At 44.0% G+C, this 23,476-nt stretch overlaps 1 protein-coding gene across 2 annotated transcripts in view; it reads right to left on the bottom strand.

The window, feature by feature from the left end:
* LOC122560285 (neurensin-1-like) overlaps positions 1-22,457 on the bottom strand; it is a 50,964-nt gene extending 28,507 nt beyond the window's left edge. Inside the window, exons 1-2 of one of the 2 annotated variants that reach the window (XM_043710835.2) lie at positions 22,216-22,457; positions 703-903 (exon numbers count right to left, since the gene is read on the bottom strand). In XM_043710835.2, the coding sequence (XP_043566770.1) occupies positions 703-894 (192 nt within the window). In that variant the 5' untranslated portion in view covers positions 895-903; positions 22,216-22,457. Of the gene's footprint in view, positions 1-702; positions 904-22,047; positions 22,181-22,215 lie in introns of those variants that run through there. The other variant, XM_087994742.1, reaches the window with a different exon arrangement.
* Positions 22,458-23,476: the final 1,019 nt, after the last annotated feature.

Genomic DNA, 23,476 nt, shown 5'->3' with positions numbered 1-23,476 from the left:
TGCCTGCCTGTGTTAATGTGTATCTGCCTGTGTGTCTGTCTGCTTGTGTTAATGTGTATCTGCCTGTGTTAATGTGTATCTGCCCATGCATGTGTTTCTGTGTGTGTCTACCTGCCTGTATTATTCTGTATCTGCCTGTGTATGTCTGCCAACTGTGTTAATGTGTATCTGCCTATGCGTGAGTGTCTGTGTCAGCCTCCAAGTAAGTGTGCGTATATCCACCTGTGTGCATGTGTGCCTGTGTCTCAATCCTAGAAGAGAACTGAGACAGTAACAGCGTTTGTACAATGATGACAACAGCGTAGTTGAATGTGGCACCATTAAAGGTTAGCTGTATCAAAGCACCAGGCCACAGAAGTCACTAACTTGGACAAAGATGTATGTTTTAAGGAGCACCTTAACTCAGGTTGCTTGCACATCTGAGTTCAGCTACTCCACCAACATCGGTTGTGCTTTCACCCAGGGTCCAAGTCCTGGAATTCTTTCCAAAGCCTTTTTGCGTTGCTGCTTATCACTCTTCTCCTTTGACAGGCTCTGTCAAATCTATCTCTCTGAGCACGCTTTTGATGGGTCCTTCTAGTATCTCAGATGATGCATCACTTGGATGTGGACGTACCCTGGGGCATTTCCCTGTGTTAACCGCAAATTGTTGATGATGCTATATTGGGGTCAGATGGAGCACATTCTAACGAAGCATCTTACCTTCCAGAGGGCTGACCGCCAGCCACTGGAGGAGCGCTGCCTGTTCAGCTCATCTGGTTCATCATCCTCCAGCATTGAGCCAGTGCAGTCCTCATAGAATAAGTGCAGATAGGATCGTACCCCATAGCGCTGCTGCTGCTGCTGCTGATCCCCTCTCATTTGGGTCATGCACAAATCTCCGCAGCCCGCCATGGAGTTGGTCTGGAAAACAAAAAATACCAACAAGCTATTTGATCTGCACAATAAAGAGAGAGGAGCAAAGAGACACCAAGGCCTACTATTGTGCACACCACTGCCTCTTCTGTTTAACTGTGTAAGGAAACAGGCTGGGGATTTTCTCCTTCATTAAAAACTCAAAAATGCTCACTCACTCACTCACACTCTCACACAGACACTTTTACACTAACACACACATGCACATTTTCACACTCACACACACTTTCACACTCTCGCACAAACACACACATTTACACTCTCTCACACACACACACACACACACTCTCTCTCTCACTCACTCTCACGCACAAACAAAATCATAATGAGCATTAAAAATCACTGCCTTTTATGCAATGTTCAGCCGGACCATGAACTTTAGCCTGAGCTCCATGGTCACACTGATCTCTCTGCATGTGAAAAAACATAGAAAGATGTAGTACCACAGCGTCCCTCCAGCCATGGAGTCTGTACCGCCAAAGATACACTGCCACCTACACTAGTCCCACTTCCCAGCACTGGGCCCATAGCCCTGAATTTTATGACACCTCAAGTGCTCATCTCAAATACTTTTTAAAACTGTGAGGTTTCCTCAACTACCCGCCCAGGCAGCACATTCCAGATTCCCATCATCCTCTGAGTGAAAAGTTTCTTTTCCTCAAATCTCCTCTAACTTCCTGCCTTCCACTTTAAAATTTTGCCCCTTTGTTTCTCTTCGCTCTCTCGGTTGCCTTTCATCACTTGTCCATCGCCTCCTTTGTTGAAGTCTACTCAACAATCAGAAGCAATGTGTACCAATCAACTAATTTCGTCATTTTAGTTGCTTCTACTATATCGCCACACAGTATTGGCCCAATTTACTTCTTCATCCCAGGCAACCTCTTCGTAACTCTGTGTTGTGTCCTCAAAAACTCTCAATATCTTTCTGATAACGTGAAGCTCAATATCTCGGACAGTGTGTCAACTGCAGGACCTTCCCAAACTCAGAGCTTTGGCTTTCTCGTTTTCCCACTTTCCCATTCCAATTAAAATTCACAATTCCTGTAGTGTGGCCTATTATAAAACCCTTCTGTTCAAACACAAAGGCTCCACAACAACCTTCCTCCTCACTTCCATTGCCGTTAACCCAAGAACTGAGATCACAAAGTTGGACACAGGTAGTCTTCAAAATTAATTTTCACTTGTAGGCATTTCGCATTATAATTGCTTTATTTTATTCAGTGCACCATCATTATTTATGAAGAGCAGCTTTTCCGGGAGTGCTAAATGTACTCGGCCAAGCCTTGCGGTTGGCAGCCATTGATGGTTACAGGAGAGTGAGGGACATTTTTTTTATTGTGGAAAAAACAACATGGTTTTGCATTCATTCTTTATAAAATCTTCATATTCATCTCTTGTATTACAGTTGCCACTCTGTAGGGTGGATTCAGCTTACCCTTTCTTCTGTGCATTATAAAACATAGAAAATAGGAGCAGGAGGAGGCCAGTCAGCCCTTCGAACCTGCCACTCATTCAATGTAACCATGGCTGATCATCCAACTCAGTCTCCTGTTCCCACTTTCTCCTCAAACCTTTAGACCTGAGAACTATATCTAACTTATTGAAAACTTTCAATATTTTGGCTTCAACCGCTTTCTGTGGCAGTGAATTCCGGAAGGTCACCACACTCGGGATGAAGAAATTTCTCCTCATCTCAGTCCAAGATGGTCTGCCGAGCAGCCTTAAACTGTGACTCCTCGTTCTGGACTCCCCAGTCATCAGGAACATCCTTAAAATCTGTAAGGGATATTTTCGAAGAGCAATCTCATTTGAGATACAGATGAACCGAAGGTCCTGCAGGCAGAACAGAATAAGAGGCCTTTTGGCCCCTTATTCTCTTACCTTGAATGATTCATTCTGCTACATCTCCCCCTACCCTCCCAAACATTCCCAGGAACACCAGGGCCTTCCATGCTCCTGCATACCTACTCCACATGCCCTCCCCAGCCACAAGCCTCTGTGCAGAGGCTAGTCTTGTGGCTGTCCCCTCCCTTGTGCTTGTGGAGTTAAATGACTTTACAATTGCTCACAGCTGACTGGTGCATGGCTATTTCAAACAATTATGATCTGGGGTGCTGTGAGATTCTTGTGTTTGGTTTCCCTAATGCCCCGAGGAAGGATTCTTATTTACGGTTCATTCTGCATTTCCACAGAGCCAGGAGGAACTATGGCATCAGTCAGGGTGGAAGAATGACATAGCAGGAACAGCAATCCCACAGGTACATTCCTGGAGGGTTCAGGCCATTAATTCAGCTCCTCTGTTACTGAAATTTTTATTCAGTAATCTGTTGCCTACAGACTGAATAATTCCACTGCAATTCTACTTAGTCTTCCTTGCATAAACCCCGAGTCATCCAAACAGCCAGATTTTAATTTCTTCCAAATCTCTACACCACCCCTGCACCCCACCTTCACTGACCCACAAGCCGGTTTCAAACACATTGGGACAGTATTCCAACACATGGTGCTAAGCCTGTGGGAGGTTAGAATGCAGTTCCACCACTCTCTCTACTCCCTCGTTCTGATATTAGTCATTTCAAGGACATGGCCTCTGGTTGATCTGGTATAACAATAGTGCTCTTTTGTGATCTGATGACCTCTCTATGGTCTCTTGCTCTATCCCGTGGAGTACTGTGAGCAGATCTGGGCACCACAACTTTGGAAGGATACATTGGCCTTGAAGGAAGTAGAACATAGGTTAACAAAAATGATACCTGGACTTCAGAGGTTATGAGGAGAGGTTACATTGAACATAGAACAATACAACATAGGACAGGCCCTTTGGCCCTCGATGTTGTGCCTGCCTTTTATCCTACTCTACGGTCAAGCTAACCTACATACCCTTCATTGTACTATTTTCCATGTGCCTATCCAAGAGTCGCTTAAATGTCCCAAACGTATCTGACTCTACTACCACCACTGGCAGTGCATTCCACACACCCACCACTCTCTGTGCAAAGAACCTATCTCTGACATCTCCACTAAACCTTCCCCCAATCACCTTAAAATTATGCCCGCTCATGATAGCCATTTCTGCCCTGGGAAAACGTCTCCGGCTATCCACTCTATCTATGCCTCTCATCATCTCGTACATTTCTATCAAGTCACTTCTCATCGTTCTTTGCTTCAACGAGAAAAGTCTTAGCTCCCCCAATCTTTCTTCATAAGACATGTCCTCCAGTCCTGGCAGCATCCTGGGAAATCTACTCTGCACCCTCCCTAAAGCTTTCACATCCTTCCTATATTAGGCCTTTTTTCTCTAGAATTTAGAAGATTAAGGGAAGATTTAGAAGTCTTCAAGATATTAAGAGGGAAAGCCATGGTAGATAAAGATAAATTATTTCCACTGGTTGGGGATTCTAGAACAAGGGGGCGTGGTCTGAGAAATAGAGCCAGACTGTTCAGGAGGCATGTTATGTAGCTCTTCTACACACAAAGGAAGATAAACTCTCTTCCACAAACGGCAATGTTGGATCCGTTGTTCATGTTAAGTCAGAAATTAAATATTTTGTTAAGCAGAAATATTAAGGGATATGGGCCACGCTTTATGGAGTTAGGCCACAGATCAGCCATGATCTTATTAAATGGTGGAACAGGCTGGAGGGGCTGAAAGGTCTACTCCCTTTCCTATGTTCCCATGGTTCCAGTATCCCTTACTGTAAGATTATGGAGTGTAGGGGGTTAACAGCTATGGCACTGACTTTTGGAGTGCATCATCAGTGATGTCAAGTGATGTCAGATCCACTGGTAGCTAGAACCTGAGACTTAAAGGTTCTGACGAATTCCTCTAAAACTCTATCTTGTCGATCCTATAAATATTCAATGTTCAACTCTTTGCACCAGAATGAATCACAGACATCACAGAAGCATAACAGTGCAGAAGATAGAACTCTGTGGGAAGCTAGGGAAGTGATTGCTGGGCCCTTTGCTGAGATATTTGTATCATCAATAGTCACAGGTGAGGTGCTGGAAGACTGGAGGTTGGCTAACGTGGTGCCACTATTTAAGAAAAGTGGTAAGCACAAACCAGGGAACTATAAACCAGTGAGCCCAATGTTGGTGGTAGGCAATTTGTTGGAGGGAATCCTGAGACAGGATGTACATGTATTTGGAAAGGCAAGGACTGATTAGGGATTATCAACATGGCTTTGTGCGTGGGAAATCATGTCTCATAAAGATGATTACGTTTTTTGAAGAAGTAACAAAGAGGATTGATGAGGGCAGAATGGTCGACACCATCTATATGGACTTCAGTAAGGCATTTGGCTAGGTTCCCTATGGGAGACTGGTTAGCAAGGTTAGATCTCACGGAGCACAGGGAGAACTAGCCATTTGGATACCGAACTGGCTCAAAGATAGCAGACAGAAAGTGGTGGTGGAAGGTTGTTTTTCAGACTGGAGGCCTGTGACCAGTGGAGTGCCACAAGGATCGGTGCTGGGTCCACTACTTTTCATCATTTTTATAAATGATTTGGTAGTGAGCATAAGAGGTATAGTTAGTAAGTTTGCAGATGACACCAAAATTGGAGGTGTAGTGGACAATGAAGAAGGTTACCTCAGATTACAACAGGATCTTGCTCAGATGGGCCAATGGGCTGAGGAGTGGCAGATGGAGTTTAATTTAGATAAATGTGAGGTGCTGCATTTTAGGAAAGCAAATAAGAGCAGGACTTATACACTTAATGGTAAGGTCCTAGGGAATGTTGCTGGACAAAGTGACCTTGGAGTGCAGGTTCATAGCTCCTTGAAAGTAGAGTCACAGGTAGATAGGATAGTGAAGAAGGCGTTTGGTATGCTTTCCTTTATTGGTCAGAGTATTGAGTACAGGAGTTGGGAGGTCATGTTGCGGCTGTACAGGACATTGGTTAGGTCACTTTTGGAATATTGCGTGCAATTCTGGTCTCCTTCCAATTGGAAAGATGTTGTGAAACTTGAAAGGGTTCAGAAAAGATTCAGAAGCATGTTGCCAGGGTTGGAGGATTTGAGCTATAGGGAGAGATTGAACAGGCTGGGGCTGTTTTCCCTGGAACGTCAGAGGCTGAGGGGTGACCTTTTAGAGGTTTACAAAATCATGAGGGGCATGGATAGGATAAATAGACAAGGTCTTTTCCCTAGGCTAGGGGAGTCCAGAACTAGAGGGTATAGGTTTAGGGTGAGAGGGGAAGGATATAAAAGAGACCCATGGGGCAACTTTTTCACGCAGAGGGTGGTGCATGTGTGGAATGAGCTGCCAGAGGAAGTGGTGGAGGCTGGTACAATTGCAACATTTAAGAGGCATCTGGATGAGTATATGAATAGGAAGGGTTTGGAGGGATATGTGCCGGGTGCTGGCAGGTGGGACTAGATTGGGTTGGGATATCTGGTTGGCATGGACGAGTTAGACCGAAGGGTCTGTTTCCATGCTGTACATTTATATGAATCTATGTCTGCAAATAGTTTCCAAATCTCTCCTATCAAAGACACCCAGAGCCCAGTCATGATAATAACACAGATAACACTTACTTGATCATTCAATTTGTTGGTTCTGCAGGCTGCGAATCACAAGAATTTATACTAATCTCTTACAATATTAATCATGCAGATTCTGTATCTACTTCTTTCATATTTACTCATTCACCAAATCTAGCATTAGAAATTCAGTTTTCATCACCGATATTTTCTTTTGACATTTTCATATATCCCTCTGTCTCTTGCAGTTTCCCATCCCTGGGAGACGGTGAAGGTTTGGAAAAGGATAGGCAGTATCTGACCTGTGTCCCTAATAATGTTGTATCATTAGTCACTTAGGAAATTGAGGGACCAACCGTATTTGTCTTTATCAGATACCATCTGGGATATCCCAAAGTGATTTGCGTCGAATGATGTGTTGTCATTATTGTGTAGTGTGAAATGAAGCAAACAATTTGTGCAGGACATGAATCAAACAGTGAGAGAGACTACAGAATGTTGTGGTGCAGAGGGAGTCAGGTATTCCCAACAATTAATTAGAGAGTTAGTGTGCAGCTACGTTTCCTCATTTCTTTTTCCTCTTGTGGGACCTCCAAGGTCTGCCTGTGGCAAAGACTTCTGAAACTGGAAATCAGTGCTGGGAATGGCATCAGCACAGACCCTCAGAAAGGCTGCACAACTGCATAAAAGGTATGGCAAGGAATACAAGCAATTAAGATTTGGAAACGAGGGTGAGAATTTTAAAATTGAGAATTGAGCTCATATGGATCAGGACGGATAGGTGAATGGGGTTTACCATGAGTTAATAAGACCATGAGATCATAAGATATAGGAACAGGAGTAGGCTAATCACCCCCCTGAGCTTGCTCTGCCCTTCAACAGGATCATGGCTGATCCAACATTCCTCACTTTCCTGCCCTTTCCCCATAAACTTTGATTCCCTAGCTGATCAAGAATCTATCTCAGCCTTAAGTGTACACGAGGACTCTAACCCTCCCCCACACCACCGCCCCCACCCCAACACACACACACACAGCTCTCTGTGGCAAGGACTGCCAAAGACCCAACCCACTGAGAAAAGAAATTCCTCTGGTCCTACACTCTTCCGTGTGGGGAAACATCTCTCAGCATTGACCCTGTCAACTCCCTGAAGAAACCAATACGTTTTAATGAGGTCACCTCTCAATTGTCTAAACTCCACTGAGTAGAATCCTTGTTTAGCCTTTGCATGTAAGACAATTCCACTATACTAGGATCATCCCAGTGAAACTTCTCTGAACTTGCTGCAATGAAACTGAATCCTTCCTTAAATGTTAGGAGATGGGAAGTGCTAGATGAAATTATGCTACAGGAGAGAAGGAGGGACTGGCCAGGAGAAAAATCCAGTGGAATAGTCAAATTCAAAGGTAACAAAAGCATGGGTAAGGGTTCCAATAGCAAATGTGAAGAAGTAGCTGCCTAGACAGGCACCTTTTCGAAGATGACAATCTTGGTGATGGAGCTGATATGGGGTTGGATGCTCACTTCAGGGTCTAGAACTATGGGTTGACTAATTCAGCCTCAGTCATTAGCCAGAGAGAGGGGTGTAGTCGGTGATTAGGGGAGAGGAAGTGATGGAGACCAAAGGCAGTCATGGATTTGGAGGTCTCTTTCAGTTTCTTTCCAAAATCCTAGTCTTGCTCCATGAGGAAGGCAGCACCACCAAGGGTGTGACCAGGCTGTGTTAGTCCCTCAATTCAGCATGAAAACAAGAAGGCGCACCCCCCACCCCCCAGGATGAAGAAAAGATTGCAGGGTCAGGAAAATTCCCATCTCCCAACATCTGTCTCTGATGAAAGTCTCTGCACAGAGAGTTTGTGTTTATAGAGCAACATTAATGTTAGAAAATCATCTCAATGTAATTTGTCAGACACAAACCTATCACTGAACTCTGTTAGCAGATGACAGAACAGCTTGATCCAAGGTAAGTTTTAAGTAGTGGCTTATAAAAGGGGATTTTCTTTGGGTGTACAGTTTGACTTTGGACAGGCATAACCTTAACTTGTGTTGATACATTGCCTCAATTAGGTCCTTGTTCATAACAGGATCCCAGTGAGCTGCAGCCATTATTTATTCATCAGTTCCTTTGGCATCTCCTTGCAGATAAATCTAGCAATCTAGAACATTTGTACACCTGTCTGGGACATGTGGAAACAAAGAGGTTGGAAATTACTGTAAGTGATGTTAACGCACGATTACTTAATAAATTAATGTGAGATGACTTTGTTAGTTCTTTGATTCAAAAAGCTGTGCATTTTATTTTACAAGCTGGCTAATAGATTCAAATTAATTTACCAAACGGAACAGCAAAATTAGTCATTGCAACATATTCATTCGAAAACTAATTTTAGCACCAAGGGCAACTAAACATGCTACATGGACTGGAAGCAGAATACTAATACTGCCCAAGAATATTCTACATTTTGTAAAGCATTGCAGATTGTGCAATTAAGATTTGCAAGATGATACCAGATATGGGAGGTGCTACTATTCAGATAGGTTCTTGTGGTGTAGCGGTAGTATAGTCAAGATTAGAGTGGTGCTGGGAAAAAAAGGCCTTCATCAGGATTTTGTTGATTTTTCCTGCTCCTCAGATACTGTCTGACCTGCTGTGCTTTTCCAGCACCACTCTAATCTTGACTCTAATCTCCAGCATTTGCAGTACCCACTTCCAGTCCCACCTGCTCCATGTAACAAGCTTGGGACAGGTTGACGTCTACAACAAAAAACTTAAAGCTTTCAGGGGGAGAGACACTGAGGCTATTTTGTCGAGGGGAGAGAAGGCTGAGTGGTGACCTGATACAGGTTTTCTCGAAATATGAAGGGATTCAATAGGACAAGCAAAGTGAAAATTTTGGGAGAGGTGAGGACAATGTCAAGATATCCATGATCAAATTCAATAAGTAACTCAGCAAAATCTTCTTTACAGCAAGTGGTTAGATTGTGGAGTTCACTACCACAAGTTCAGGAAATGCATTTGAATGAAAACTAGGTAGGAAATTTAGGGAGAAATTACAATGGAAGGAGAGTTGTGTGAAACTTTTGGGCCAAATGGCCTGATTCTTCACTATAAACTCTAAGTAACAATATCTGATTTTATGGCCTTTGACATTGTATTTTTATCTTTCTGAAGCTTCGTTCTTTCAAATTTTTGTCCCTTCTCAGACCTATAGTCCTTTCAAATAGCTACATTCCTACAACTCATGCCTCTTGAATGTCCCCCACTTTCTTTGCTCCAGTAGATATCCTCCAGCCCTTGAAGAAACAAGCATTGAAATTCCATCACTAAACCTCTGTCTCCCTCACCTCTTTTTAAGCCATTTCTTAGAAGTTTTACCAAACTCTTGGTCACCTCCCTTGATATCTATTTTGGCTCAGTGGTGAATGTTTGTCTAATGAAACAGATTGGCATAATGGTGTAACATCAAAGGTGCTATATAAATGCAAACTCTCAGTGCCATATGTTTGTCAAGGAGGTAGATATCCAGAGTCAGAAGCTTTCCCAACCCTGTGATGTTCCCTCCATCCTGGAGATGCCTGTCTGTCCTATTTTCATGTCAGGAAGATGACTATGGGCTGGAGATGGGCACAAGTTGGCAATGGAGGTAGACAGGTGGGCAAGCGGACATGTTACATGGTTCCATCTCCATTTATTGGGACGTTGGACCAGTTATTCATTGTTTTGTTGTTGATACAGTTGCCTCATCATGAATGCTTGGCTAAGCTCCGAGACTAAGAGCAAGTGAGGACTGCACATGCTGGAAGTCAGAGTTGAAAAGTGAGGTGCTGGAAAAGCACAGCAGGTCAGGTAGCATCTGAACAGCAGGACAGTCAATATTTCGGGTATAAGCCCTTCATCAGGAATATTGATGAAGGGCTTGATTAAGGGCTTATGCCCGAAATGTCAACTCTCCTGCTCCTTGGATGCTGCCAAACCTGCTGTGCTTTTCCAGCGCCACATTTTTCAACATAAGCTCCGAGACTGATTAACAGATTTAGTTTGTGGGATAAATTGATCCATCTTTCAGGGGAGTGATAGTCTTGCCTGACTGACATCTTTATTGTCTTGTAATAACTTGTCTTTCTTTGAATAGTTTTTTTTCCCCAATGTCTGGATGTTTATGTGGTCAAGACTAAGATTTGTGAAGTCTGATGTATGGAGGTTTTGCTAGTAGGTCTTTAGGTGCCTGTGGTAAATTGACAACTTTATGAGAAGATCAGGGAGATATTCTTCAAAGAGAAACCTCAACATCCTTTTTTTGAGGGGGATAAAGGGGCATTCTGCTCAGGGCTAAGCTGGTTCATAAAGCCTCTGGGGTGGTGTGAACCATGCCTGCTCATCAGATGGCTCCATTAACATTGAGACAGGAGAGGAGGGTGGTGGGCATGCTGAATCACCAATCCTGCCCAGAGCTGGCAAATGTGGAAGTGCAGCATGGGCACGCAATGCCCGACCCTGGGAGGAAGTCCTGGAAATGGGAAGGGAATCCTGGAATCGAATCACACCCACCCACCCGATTCGACGTGACTTCCCGAAAATCTAAGCCATTCATTCTATCATTACTGGGTCACGTCCAAACCAGAATCAAATATCCTCCTATCTCTTTGGTGTTTAGAATCCTATAAGGATGATATCATGTCACACAGATCAGACTATCATGATTGTACACCCATCCAGCGAGACAGCAACTCATTCAATTTTTTATGGTGCATTAGTAATTCAAAGTTGTTCTTGCTGCTCTCCCTACAGCTGTGGGTGACTGCAGTAAGTGAGTCAAAACACAACTCGTCTCAAATGTGTAGAGTTGAAGCTATAATCTAATCTGTCATGATCTTACTGAATGGTGCAGCAGGCTAGAGGGGCTGAATGGCCTACTCCTCCTCATTCATAGGAATGATTTTAATTGCTCCACCAATGCTGGCTGTACCTTCAGCTGCTTCAGCTCCAGAATTTCCCCCAAACACCTCTTCACCTTTCTTTCCTCTTTCGATCGAATGTTTGAAGACTTTAAGCCAGTTATTGGCCAGCTGTCCTTATGCTGTTCAGTGCCAAATTTTATACTGCCCCATATTTTACAATGCCCATCCTTACCTGATCTGGCCTAAATGTGACTTTAGACCCACAGCAATGTGGTTGCCTCTCAACTGACCATTTAAAATGGCCTAGCAATTCACATAGTTCAAGGACAATTAGAGACAGACAACAAATACTGGACTAGCCAACAACAACCACGGCCTCTGTGTCAATAAAAGGCATAGCGACCAATGGTAAAGCAATTACAATTGAAGGTGCTGTAGAGACCAGAAACAGAGGGGCACACATATCACGGAGGATTGTGGGTCTGGAGGAGAGTGCAAAGGTCAGGAGAGACAGACAAACCAGTAAGCTTAAAGCTAATTATAGTATCTTCACCAGAGGAGGGGAAGAGAGTCAAGATGCTTTATAAACTAGAGATTGGGTGATCCACAAACGGAAGGAGAGAATGGAATAAAGAGAGAGAGAGGTTAGGGTTACAGAGAAGACATGACCCTGTTCCATCCTTTCAGGTCACTTACAGCACAGTTTAGATACATCTCCTCAAAGCTGCCTCATTAAATATTTCCCAAGTGGATCTTGATCACCTGGGCCAGTGGGCCAAAGAATGGTAGATGGAGTTTAATTCAGATAAATGTGAGGTGTTGCATTTTGGTGAAACAAACCAGAGCAGGACTTACACAGTTAGTGATAGGGCCCTGGGGAGTTTTGTTGAACAAAGAGACCTGGATATGCAGGTACATAGCTCCTTGAAAGGGGCATCACAGGTAGACAGGGCGGTGAAGAAGGCATTTGGAATGGTTACCTTCATTGGTCAGAGCATTGAGTACAGAAGTTGGGAGGTCATGATACAGCTGTATAAGACACTGGTAAGGCCACATTTGGAGTACTGGGTACAATTTTGGTCAGCCTACTGTAGGAAGGCTGTTATTAAACTGGAAAAGGTGCAAAACAAATTTACAAGGATGTTAAGGAGACTGAAAGGTTTAAATTATAAGGAGAGGTTGTTTAGGTTGGGACTGTTTTCCCTGGAGTGCAGGAGGGTGAGGGGTAACCTTATAAAGGTTTATAATATTACGAGGGATATAGATGAGGTGAATAGCCGAGGTCATTTCCCCATAGTAGGGGGATCCAAAACTAGAGGACATAAGGTGAGAGGGGAAAGATTTAAAAGGGAGCTGAGGGATACTTTTTTCATGCCGAGCGTGGTGTGTATATGTAATAAGCTGCCAGAGGAGGTAGTAGAGGTGGGTACAATTACAACATTTAAAAGAAATACATGGGTAGGAAAGACTTACAGGAATATGGGCCAAATGCAGGCAAATTGGACTAGTTCAGTATAGGATACCTGGTCAACATGGATGAGTTGGGCTGAAGGGCCTGTTTCTTGATGTATTACTCGATGTGACTCTCCGTGTGGCAACACTATTTAGATCCAGAGTAAATGTCCCACTACATTAATACTCTATAATGAACCTCACCAGATCAGGCTACACTGACTTCAAACAGAGTTCTTGCTAGACATTAACACCTATGATGACATGCATTTATGAGATAAGCTTTGAGCTGCTTAGGTGCTCTATATTTCTCCACTTAGTGGATTTGTTGAGGCATTAGATGCTATCGTTTTGATGGGGGCTGGTCCTATTTTTTATAGTTATTCCATGTTCAAGTTCAGCTCTGTGTTTATTTTGGTTTCTTGACAAGTAACTAAAAATAAAACTGCAATGTTCCCTGTGTATTTATTACTCTGGGCTTCAGTTTTTGCTGAGCTGGTGATGTATCTCTCTACACCTTGGTTAAGACACAAGAAGTGACTTTAAATTACTGCTGCCTGTCTCCATCAACATAATATGGTAGTAAGAAAAGTGATCACATACATTTATATGGATACATTTAATGGGAAAGGAGAAGGATATGTGAGGGAACAAGGGAGAGAAGGAAAAGATAATGGGTGAGATATATTCACATGGCTGGATTAACAGTACAGTCGCATAGCAGAGCAAACCTGGGCTGATCAGCAGCAGGAGCTACCAGATAAATACCTGGGGACTGGGGTCAGTCAGGGCGGGATGGGGTCAGTCAGAGTGAGCCTGGGGTTAGTCAGAGCTTTTGCCAGAAACGTCGATCCTCTTGCTCCTCGGATGCTGCCTGACCTGCCGTGCTTTTCCAGCGCCACACTCTCGACTCTGATCTCCAGCATCGGCAGTCTTCACTTTCGCTCAGCCAGAGTGAGACTGGGGTCAGTCAGAGCAGGACTGGGGTCAGTCAGAGTGGGACTGGGGTCAGTCAGAGTGGGACTGGGGTCAGTCAGAGCGAGACTGAGGTCAGAGCGGGACTGGGGTCAGTCAGAGCGAGATTGGGGTTAGTCAGAGCGAGATTGGGGTCAGTCAAAGTGGGACAAAAGTGAGGACTGCAGATGCTGGAGATCAGAGTCAAGATTAGAGTGGTGCTGGAAAAGCACAGCTGGTCAGGCAGCATCCGAGGAGCAGGAGAATCGATGTTTTGGGCAGGAGCCATTCCTGATGAAGGGCTTTTGCCCGAAACGTCAATTTTTCTGCTCCTCGGATACTGCCTGACTTGCTGTGCTTTTCCAACACCACTCTAACCTTGACTCAGAATGAGACTGGGGTCAGTCAGAACGAGACTGTGGTCAGTAAGAGTAGGGCAGGTGTCAGTCAGAGTGAGATTGGGGTCAGTCAGAATGAGAGTGGGGTCAGTAAGAGCGAGTCTAGGGTCAGTAAGAGCAGGACTAGGGTCAGTCAGAACGCAACTGGGGTCAGTCAGAGTGAGATTGGGGTCAGTCAGAGGGAGACTGGGGTCAGTCAGAGAAGGACTGAGATCAGTCAGAGCGATACTGGGGTCAGTCAGAGCGAGACTGGGGTGAGTCAGAGAGAGATTGGAGTTAGTCAGAGCGAGACTGGGGTCAGTCAGAGCGAGACTGGGGTCAGTCAGAGCGAGACTGGGGTCAGTCAGAGAAGGACTGAAATCAGTCAGAGGGAACCTGGGGTCAGTCAGAGCGAGACTGGGGTCAGTCAGAGCGAGACTGGGGTCAGTCAGAGGGAACCTGGGGTCAGTCAGGGTGAGACTGGGGTCGGTCAGAGTGGGAGTGGGGTCGGTCAGAGTGGGACTGGGGTCAGTCAGAGGGAAACTGGAGTCAGTCAGTGCAGGACTGGGGTCAGTCAGTGAAACTCTGGTCAATCAGAGCAGGAGCTGGGTAAGTCACAGTTGAGGACGTGTGGAGAGTGGAGGTGAATCCACAGGTGGATCTCGATGTGAACGTAGGAGTTATAGTTAGTAAGTTTTCAGATGACACCAAAATTTGAGGTTTAGTGGACAGCAAAGAAGGTTATCTCAGAGTACAATGGGATCTTAATCAGATGGGCCAAAGGGCCAAGGAGTGGCAGATGGAATTTAATTTAGATAAATGGAAGGTACTGCATTTTGGAAAGGCAAATCAGGGCAGGACTTATACACTTAATAGTAAGGTTCTGAGGAGTGTTGCTGAACAAAGAGACCTTCAAGTGCAGGTTCATAATTTCTTGAAAATGGAGTCGTAGGTAGATAGGACAGTGAAGAAGGAGTTTAGTATGCTTTCCATTATTGGTCAGAGCAAATTTAAAAGGGACCTAAGGGGCAACTTGTTCAAGCAGAGGGTGGTGCGTGTATGGAATGAGCTGCCAGAAGAAGTGGTGGAGGCTGATATAATAACAAAATTTAAATGGCATCTGGATGGATATATGAATAGGAAGGGTTTGGAGGGATATGGGCCGGGTGCTGGCAAATGGGACTAGATGAGGTTAGGATATCTCATTAGCATGGATGAGTTGGACCAAAGGGTCTGTTTCCACGCTGCACATCTCTATGACTCCAAAGGTGGTGTCGGTTTGGCTGCTCAGGATCAGGTCTACAGGGTGAGTGAGTAGTGTCAGGAGGGCGATAGAGTGTAGTCTGTTCTGATATTATGTGATAGTTCCATTCCTGTGCAATCCCACATTATAAGAATATTATGTAAGAGCATCACCATTTAAACTAACAGGGCCAGAATCACATTATTGCTAATACAGGTAAGAAACATTCTTGTTCAACAAATAACAGCCTTATTTTTTCAATTACATTATTGTTAATTCACATGGAAGAAATACTTGTTAACATGGAAGAAGTACTTGCTTCTGTTGATGTAGTTTGGCAGGAATAGAACGCAAGAGCAATAAGTCTGATTTTGGGAGTAATGGGCACGGTTGTGTAATTGGTTTGCAGGTTATATATCACTGATGCCAGGGTCAAGGGTCTCTCTAAGCAGGAACAAGATATTCTAAATGGGGGAGGGTGAGCAGCCAGAGATTGTGATCCATATTGATACCACTGACATAGGGAGAAAGAGAGATCAGCTCCTGCAAAGGGAGTTCAGTAAATGAGGTAGGAAGTTGAACAGCAGGACCTCTAATGTTATAATCTTGGGATTACTCTGTGTCATGTACTAGTCATAGAGTCATGGAGTCATAGAGATGTACAGCATGGAAACAGACCCTTCGGTCCAACCCATCCATGCCGACCAGATATCCCAACCCAATCTAGTCCCACCTGCCAGCACCCGGCACATATCCCTCCAAACCCTTCCTAATCATATACCCATCCAAATGCCTCTTAAATGTTGCAATTGTACCAGCCTCCACTGCATCTTCTGGCAGCTCATTCCATACACATACCACCCTCTGTGTGAAAAAGTTGCCCCTTAGGTCTCTTTTATGTCTTTCCCCTCTCACCCTAGACCTATGCCCTCTAATTCTGGACTCCCCAACCCCAGGGAAAAGACTTTGTCTATTTATCCTATCCATGCCCCTCATAATTTTGTAAACCTCTATAAGGTCACCCCTCAGCCTCCGACGCTCCAGGGAAAACAGCCCCAGCCTGTTCAGCCTCTCCCTGTAGCTCAGATCCTCCAACCCTGGCAACATCCTTGTAAATCTTTTCTGAATCCTTTCAAGTTTCACAACATCTTTCCGTGAATAGGAAAACAATACAGTTGAATGTGTGGCTAAAGAGCTGGTGTAGGAGTGACAGCTTCAGATATCTGGATCATTTGGATCTCTTCCAGGCAGGTGGGACCTGTACAAGAAATACAGTTTGCACCTAAACTGGAAAGGAGATCAATATCCTTGTGTGTGTGTGTGTTGGGGAGGGGGTGAAAACCAGAGTCGTTGGCCAGCATGTGGAGTGTTTGAAAAGAACAGAGTAGCTAAATCAAGAAAGTTTAATTGGAAGAATAAGTATGGCCAGTTTAATCGACACAGCGAGGACTAGTGGACTGAAGTATATTTATTTTAATGCAAAGAGTATAACAGGCTTATAACAGGCTTAACATCCTTAGAGCCTGGATGAGCACATGAGATTACGATGAGGTAGCCATTACAGAAACCTGCTTGAGAGAAGGGTGGGGCTGGCAGCTCAATGTTCCCTGGTTTAGATGTTTCAGGCACGATAGAGAGGGATGTAAAAGGGATGAGGGGGTGTGGCATTACTGATGACTAAGGGAGAACATCTTGGAGGGCTCATGTAGCGAGGTAGTATGGGTAGAACTCAAGAATAAGAAAGGTGCAATCACTAGGATGGGGTTATATATAGGCCTTCCAATAGCCAGCGGGAGATAGAGAAACAGATATGTAAGCACATCATGGAAAGATGTAAAACAGCAGGGTTGTTGTAGTGGGATTTTAATTTCCCCAATATTCACAGGGGGGGGGGGGGGGGGGGTCCTTTAGTATCAGGGACATAGATGGCACAGAATTTAATAGGTACATCCAGGGAGAATTCTTGAAACAATATGCAGATAGTCCTACTAGGGAAAGGTCTGTATTAGACCCAGTATTGTGGAATAAGCCTGGCCAGGTCATCGAAGTTTCAATGGATGAGCATTTTGGGATCAGTGACCATAATTCTTTAAGTTTTAAGATAGTTATGGAGAAGGATAAAACTGGTCCTGGGGTGAAAGTGTTAAATTAGGGGGAGGCTAATGACAACAGTATTAGGCAAGACCTGGAAGAATTGTTCCTGTGTTGTACTGTTCTATGTTCTGAAGTTTTCACACTTGTGAAAATGCAAATTAATTAAGATGACAACCAGACGCAGGCTCCCAGTGCAAGCAGTAAAAACCCACTGGACAACTGGGTGAGATAAATAGTGGGGGGAGGATGTTTGTGTGGAGTGAAAACAACATTATCGATAAGTTGGGCTGAATGGCCTGTTCCTCTGCTGTAAACTCCATGTCATTCTACACAACTCTACTTTATTGTAAAAAAAAACCCTGGAACTTCACAGACAGCTAACTGGGAAGGACTTGTATTGGAAGAAAGACCAAGAGGTGGAATTTAACATGACTCCTAAAGGGAGTGAGAAACACAGGAGTTTGAGGTTTGGGTTGAGATGAGATGGTGACCACCTCTATACAGACAACATTCCAATCAGTTCAGGAAGGAGGAGCTGGGGATGTATTGTGGCAAGTTGGTGGGATTCCACTGTCAAAGCAAATCTGACTTTTCCACGAGGGAAGAGAGATAGATTTTGATGGTAAGCATGTTGTTATTTTATAAAACTAATGCTAAAAATGTTCCAGATTGTTAAGCTGCCTTCAGCTGACTGTAGATTGTAGAGAACGTGAAAGGTGGCATGACTCCTGGCCAACATACCATATTGACAAATCCTGATAGCCCTATCGCTATTGACCAATGTAAAAGAAATGCAATATGTTGGACAGAAGGACTTCAGGTCGTTCTGCCATAATGCTCATTTTGTCAATGCAAATTCACTGTAACACGATTGATGAATTTGGGACCCTGTTTCTAAAGTGCAAACTTTTAAAACTTGTGTTAACTGTAATGCAATTACATCACCAACACTTAAGCGCTGTTTCTCTGGTACGATTCTTCTATACTGCGGGGTTGCACAAGAACACAACCATCGTGTTAATGGAGAACTGACTGTACTTGGCCATAATTTAAGTTTTATTACTTGATTCATTTATTTTGAAGCAGTTGAACAATTTTGACCATTTTCCTGAATTGACATATATTCTGATATTCAGAGGGTCCATATGCATATCAATATGGTAGCATTCTGCAGACAAATCCATGGTAGGCAGATTAGAAAAGATGCTTGTGTGCTGTAGATAAGCAGATATACATAGCACACATCAGTTCGAGGTTAACTCTATATGTGCATCAGGCAGTGTTGTTGGATTATGTAGGTCTGACATAACATCACATGCTAGGGAACATGAGGCATGTTGTGTACAGATAACAGCACAGGACAAGTGGTACTGGTGATAGATGAGCTGCTATTCACCCTGAGGTCGACAGAATGTTGACCAGGCACAATAACAAAACAAAGTGACAAAAATTGAATATAACACTTTTCACACTCTCGTGCTTTACAGCATTCATTTCTGTCATTGCAGAGATGCATCACACCCATTTACACACAATCAGCAATTTAAGCACATGCTGAATACTGTTTGTGAGGAATAAATATTGGACAGGGAGAACTTCTCAGCTCATCTTTCAAGTTGTGCAATGACATCCTGTAAGTTCACATGAGAGAGAAGCATTTTATCCTCAGGACTGTGAGGTTCTGTGATAAAGTTGCCACTTGAACCCCCAACCTTCTCACTCCCAGAATGAACATGTTACCCAGAGCCAACAAATTAAGGATGTTTATGGTACATTTGGCTCTCTGTATGACGCATGAATATCAAGTTTAAAAGATTTGTACTGTGCGTGCACATGGAAAGCAAGGGCTAAATAGACATCATGAGATTACAGCAGATGACTGCTGGAACTATTGCTAAGAGGAAAGATTTCAGCTGTCACACCTTTACATGGGTTGGTGCCAGTATAAGATACAATTTTCCATTTTCTTTCTCTTCCAAAATTATCAAACAGAAGGATTCTCATTGCCAAGATGTTCAAAAAAAATGAGTGTGTGCAACTGTGAATGAGTCAGACTTGACAGCCAGAGACAGACACATTTAGACATATCAAGTTACAGATACAGACAGACAATTATATTTATGTCATGCATCAATATCAGTAAAACACGCACGTACAAATACAGACATGTTTTATACATACTTATAAAGGTGAATATTGAAAAGCACATTGTTGAATACAGTAAATAATATACCTGCTTTTTGATATCATTCACAATACTGGCCCCCGTCCATAATGTCCCCTTATATAATTAGAAGGAACTGGAGAGAAAGAAAGACGTGGAGGTGAAGTAGCAAGCAAAACAAAAACAGCTGGTGGGGTCAATTGACACAATTAAAATGGAAATAATGAAGGTGCAGATTAGTGCAATCAAAATCAACAAGAGGCCATTGGAAAGGAGAAATGTAACAGATCATTTGTGAAAAGGTGTCATGTGGAGCTGAATACAGAGGAAGGAGAAATGAGGCGTGCACCTGAGTGCAGAACAGAATGTACAAACACAAATCTGTGGAGAGCTTTAACTCTTACGGGGGTGTAGTGAATGGTAAGGCTAGCCTTTGTTAGTTAATTTCTCCCAAACAAGCGCATCTTGTTCAGCTATTCCAGTTCCTTCCTTTGCCAAGAAGAAGTATTTGAATAAAGAGATGCAGGAGTACAGTGAGAACCAGCTTTCAGAAACCCTGAACTTTAGCTGATGTCGGCACAGGAAGAGGCCATTCAACCCTCAAAGTTAATTCAGCCATCACTGTGTGGCCCCCAAGGTAGAGATTTGGAAACGTGGGTTTGAGCCCTCACCATGGCAACTGGTGAAATTTGATTTCAATAAAAACCTTAGCTTGATTGCAATCATTTATTCCATGTTGATTGTCAAACCAAAAGGGGTTCACGAATAGGGAAGGAAACTGCCCCTCCTTTCTTGGTCTGGTCTACATGTGACTCCAGGCACACATCAATGTGGTTGATTCTAACACTCTGTGTAATCAGGGATGGGCAATAGAAGCTGGCCCAGCCAGGAACACCCACATCCCAGAACCAAGTATTTCCAAAATTCCATTCAATCATGGCTGGTCTGTATCTTTAACTCCATTAACCCTCTTTGGTCCCATATCCTTTAATAGCCTTGCCAAGTAAAAATCTCCCTACACTCACTTTTGAAATTTTCCACAGAACCCTAGCCTCACAACATATAGGCAGGGAGCAAGTTCCAACTTTCTCATTATGTGAATGCAAGTGTACTGGGGTTGCCCAGTGACTCAGTGGTTAGCACTACTGCCTGGGTCCTGGGTTCGATTCCAGCCTTGGGTGGCTGCCTGTGTGAAGTTTGCAGGTGCTCCTGTGTGGGTCTTCTCTGGGTGCTCAGGTTTCCTCCCACAGTCCAAAAATGTGCAGGTTAGGTGGATGGGCCATGCTAAATTGCCCATTGTGTCTGGGGATGTGAAGCCTAGATGGGTTAGCCATGGGAAATGCAGGGCTATAGGGTGGGTATGGATGGGATGCTTTTTAGAGGGTTAGTGTGAACTTGAAGTTCCAACTTTCTCAGTGCGTGAATGCAAGTGTACTGGGGTGGTACAGTGGTTAGCATTGCTGCCTCACAGCATGAGGGTCCCAGGTTCGATTCCAGCCTCAGGTGACTGTCTGTGTGGAGTTTGCACATTCTTCCTGTGTCTGCGTGGGTTTGCTCCGGGTGCTCCGGTTTCCTCCCACAGTCCAAATATGCGCAGATCATGCTCAGTTTCCCATAGTGTTAGGTGCATTAGTCAGAGGGGAATGGGTCTAGGTCCGTTACTATTCGGAGGGTCGGTGTGGACTGGTTGGGCAGAAGAGCCTGTTTCCACACTGTAGGGAACCTAATGTAATCTAAAGGCCTGTTTTCACACTGTTATGATTCTAAATACATCACCCCTAAACCAGGTGAGTCTGATTTCAAGTCTTACCTCCCCCTGTTCTGATCTCCTTCACCAGCAGAAGAAACAGTTTCTCCCTATCCACCCTGTCAACCCCTACATTCATCTTCAGCATCCTGATTAGATCGATTCTCAATCTGCTACCCTCGAGGGAATACAAGCCCAGTCGGTGTGACCTTTCCTCATTATTTAATCCATTTAATCCTGGTATAATTCTGTTGAATCTTAGGACAGCGTCCCCTCGAAGGCCAATGCATCTTGGAGATAGATTGAGGAAGAGAGGGAGGGGCGAGGGGAGGCTGGAGAAAAAACACTTTGGAGGGAGAGAGTAATAACGAGAGAGAAAATGATTGGGGTGGGGGAGGGGTAGGAAAGACGGGAGGAACATTGGATAAAGAACAAAAACAGAGTGACAAAAAGCATCAAGCTATTAAAAAGCATCAAGCAGTTAAAAAATATCAGCTGCAAATGTTGAAAATATCAGGAACCTTTCAAACAGAATTTGAAAGCCATTGCAGTGAGGAGGAACAGCTAGAGTTAAAGACGAGAATAAAGTCAAAAACGAAAGGACAGAAATCTCAGACCTTCATCCAACAAGACTTGTCGATCTTTCTATAGAAAAAAATCATTTCAACTACACGCACAGACTTAAATGTAATACATGTAGTTCAGAGTTGCATACCTTTCACGCTGTCTTATTTTACACAGAGATATCAAAATTAAACTTCCACATTTTGACTGGCGCTGCTATGAAGTGACAGAGACAGACATGGAGAGAGACAAAGGCAAGCTGAAGAGAGGATGTGAGAGCGAGCGAGGCAGCGGGGGCTCATTCCCCCGCACGCTTTACCTGTTGCAGCACGGAGCTTGAAAACTGCTGGCTAACGCAGCAGTTCCATCCACCAGCCCCGAATGTCAGGCGAGGATCAGCCCTGGACTCTAGCTGGAGATGAATCTTTCCTGTGGCAGACTGCACCTGCAATCTGGTAGCTCCACACTGGGAGAACACATTTGCATCCACACTCACTCACACATCCACACACACACACACCCCACAACCCTCAACACCGTGCACACGTACAGGAAGCACCCGAACTAATTAGGTTATGCAATTCCTGTCCCCTCGGCTCTCTCCTCCAGAACTGGGCGCGTTTATTTTTTTTCATTCTGAGAGTCCAAGGGAAGATGCAATGGATTAAACATGTTCGGACAAAACCCCCGACTTCTGGAAGTTAACTAAGACAGGATTGCAAATCCCCTCCCACAGTTTTCTCCCAGACAGCTGAGATTTCGTCCTCAATATTGTCCCAAACACGGGCATCGTTGTGTAGCATTATCCCAGTCATCTTATGTTACAGAGGGAGAGAACTGTTAGGGTGAAGAAGGAGACCATTCGGCCCATTGCATCTGCACCAGCTCTTTAAAGGAACAGCACGATCGAATACAAATCTGCTGTCTTTTCCGCGGACCCTTTGCACGCACTATTTCTACCTAAGTAATCATCCACTGTCTCCCTGGAATGCTTCATTTGACCATTTACATTACTATCCTTAAACATCGAATGATTTCAACAGCAATTTACATCTTAAGTTAAGACATTGGCGCAGCAGTAGGCCATTCAGCCCATCCAATCTGCACTGTCACTCAATGAGATCATGGCTGATCTGATAATCCTCATCACCACTCTCCTGCCCTTTCCCATAATCCTTCATCCCCCTACTGCTTAAAATCTATCAATCTCAACCATGAACATACTTAGCGCAGTCTGCAGAATCACACAACTCTGAAAGATGAAATTCTGCCTTTTCTCAGGACTAAATCGGTGATCATTATTCTGATGGGGAGGTGCCAGTGTTAGACTGGGATGGACAAAGTCAGAAGTCACACATCACCAGGTTATAGTCCAACAAGTTTATTTGAAATCACAAGCTTTCAGTGCACTGCCCCTTCGTCAGGTGAAGTGGAGGGAAGTGCACAGGTACAGAATTTATAGGCAGAGTGATCATTGCGAGGTAAATTCCAGATAATTAAGAATGTCAGAAAATAGTACAGATGGTATGGGTGGAGTGTCAACAACCTGAACAATAGGTCTCTGCAGGTGATCAAAAGTG

Source organism: Chiloscyllium plagiosum, unplaced genomic scaffold (assembly GCF_037043375.1).
Source record: "Chiloscyllium plagiosum isolate Xiang-an unplaced genomic scaffold, Cpla_swu_hap1 HiC_scaffold_15, whole genome shotgun sequence".
In the NCBI taxonomy this organism is placed as follows: Eukaryota; Metazoa; Chordata; class Chondrichthyes; order Orectolobiformes; family Hemiscylliidae; genus Chiloscyllium; species Chiloscyllium plagiosum.
The sequence above is the reverse complement of the archived record's forward strand: the minus strand, read 5'-3'. Positions and strand labels throughout refer to the sequence as shown.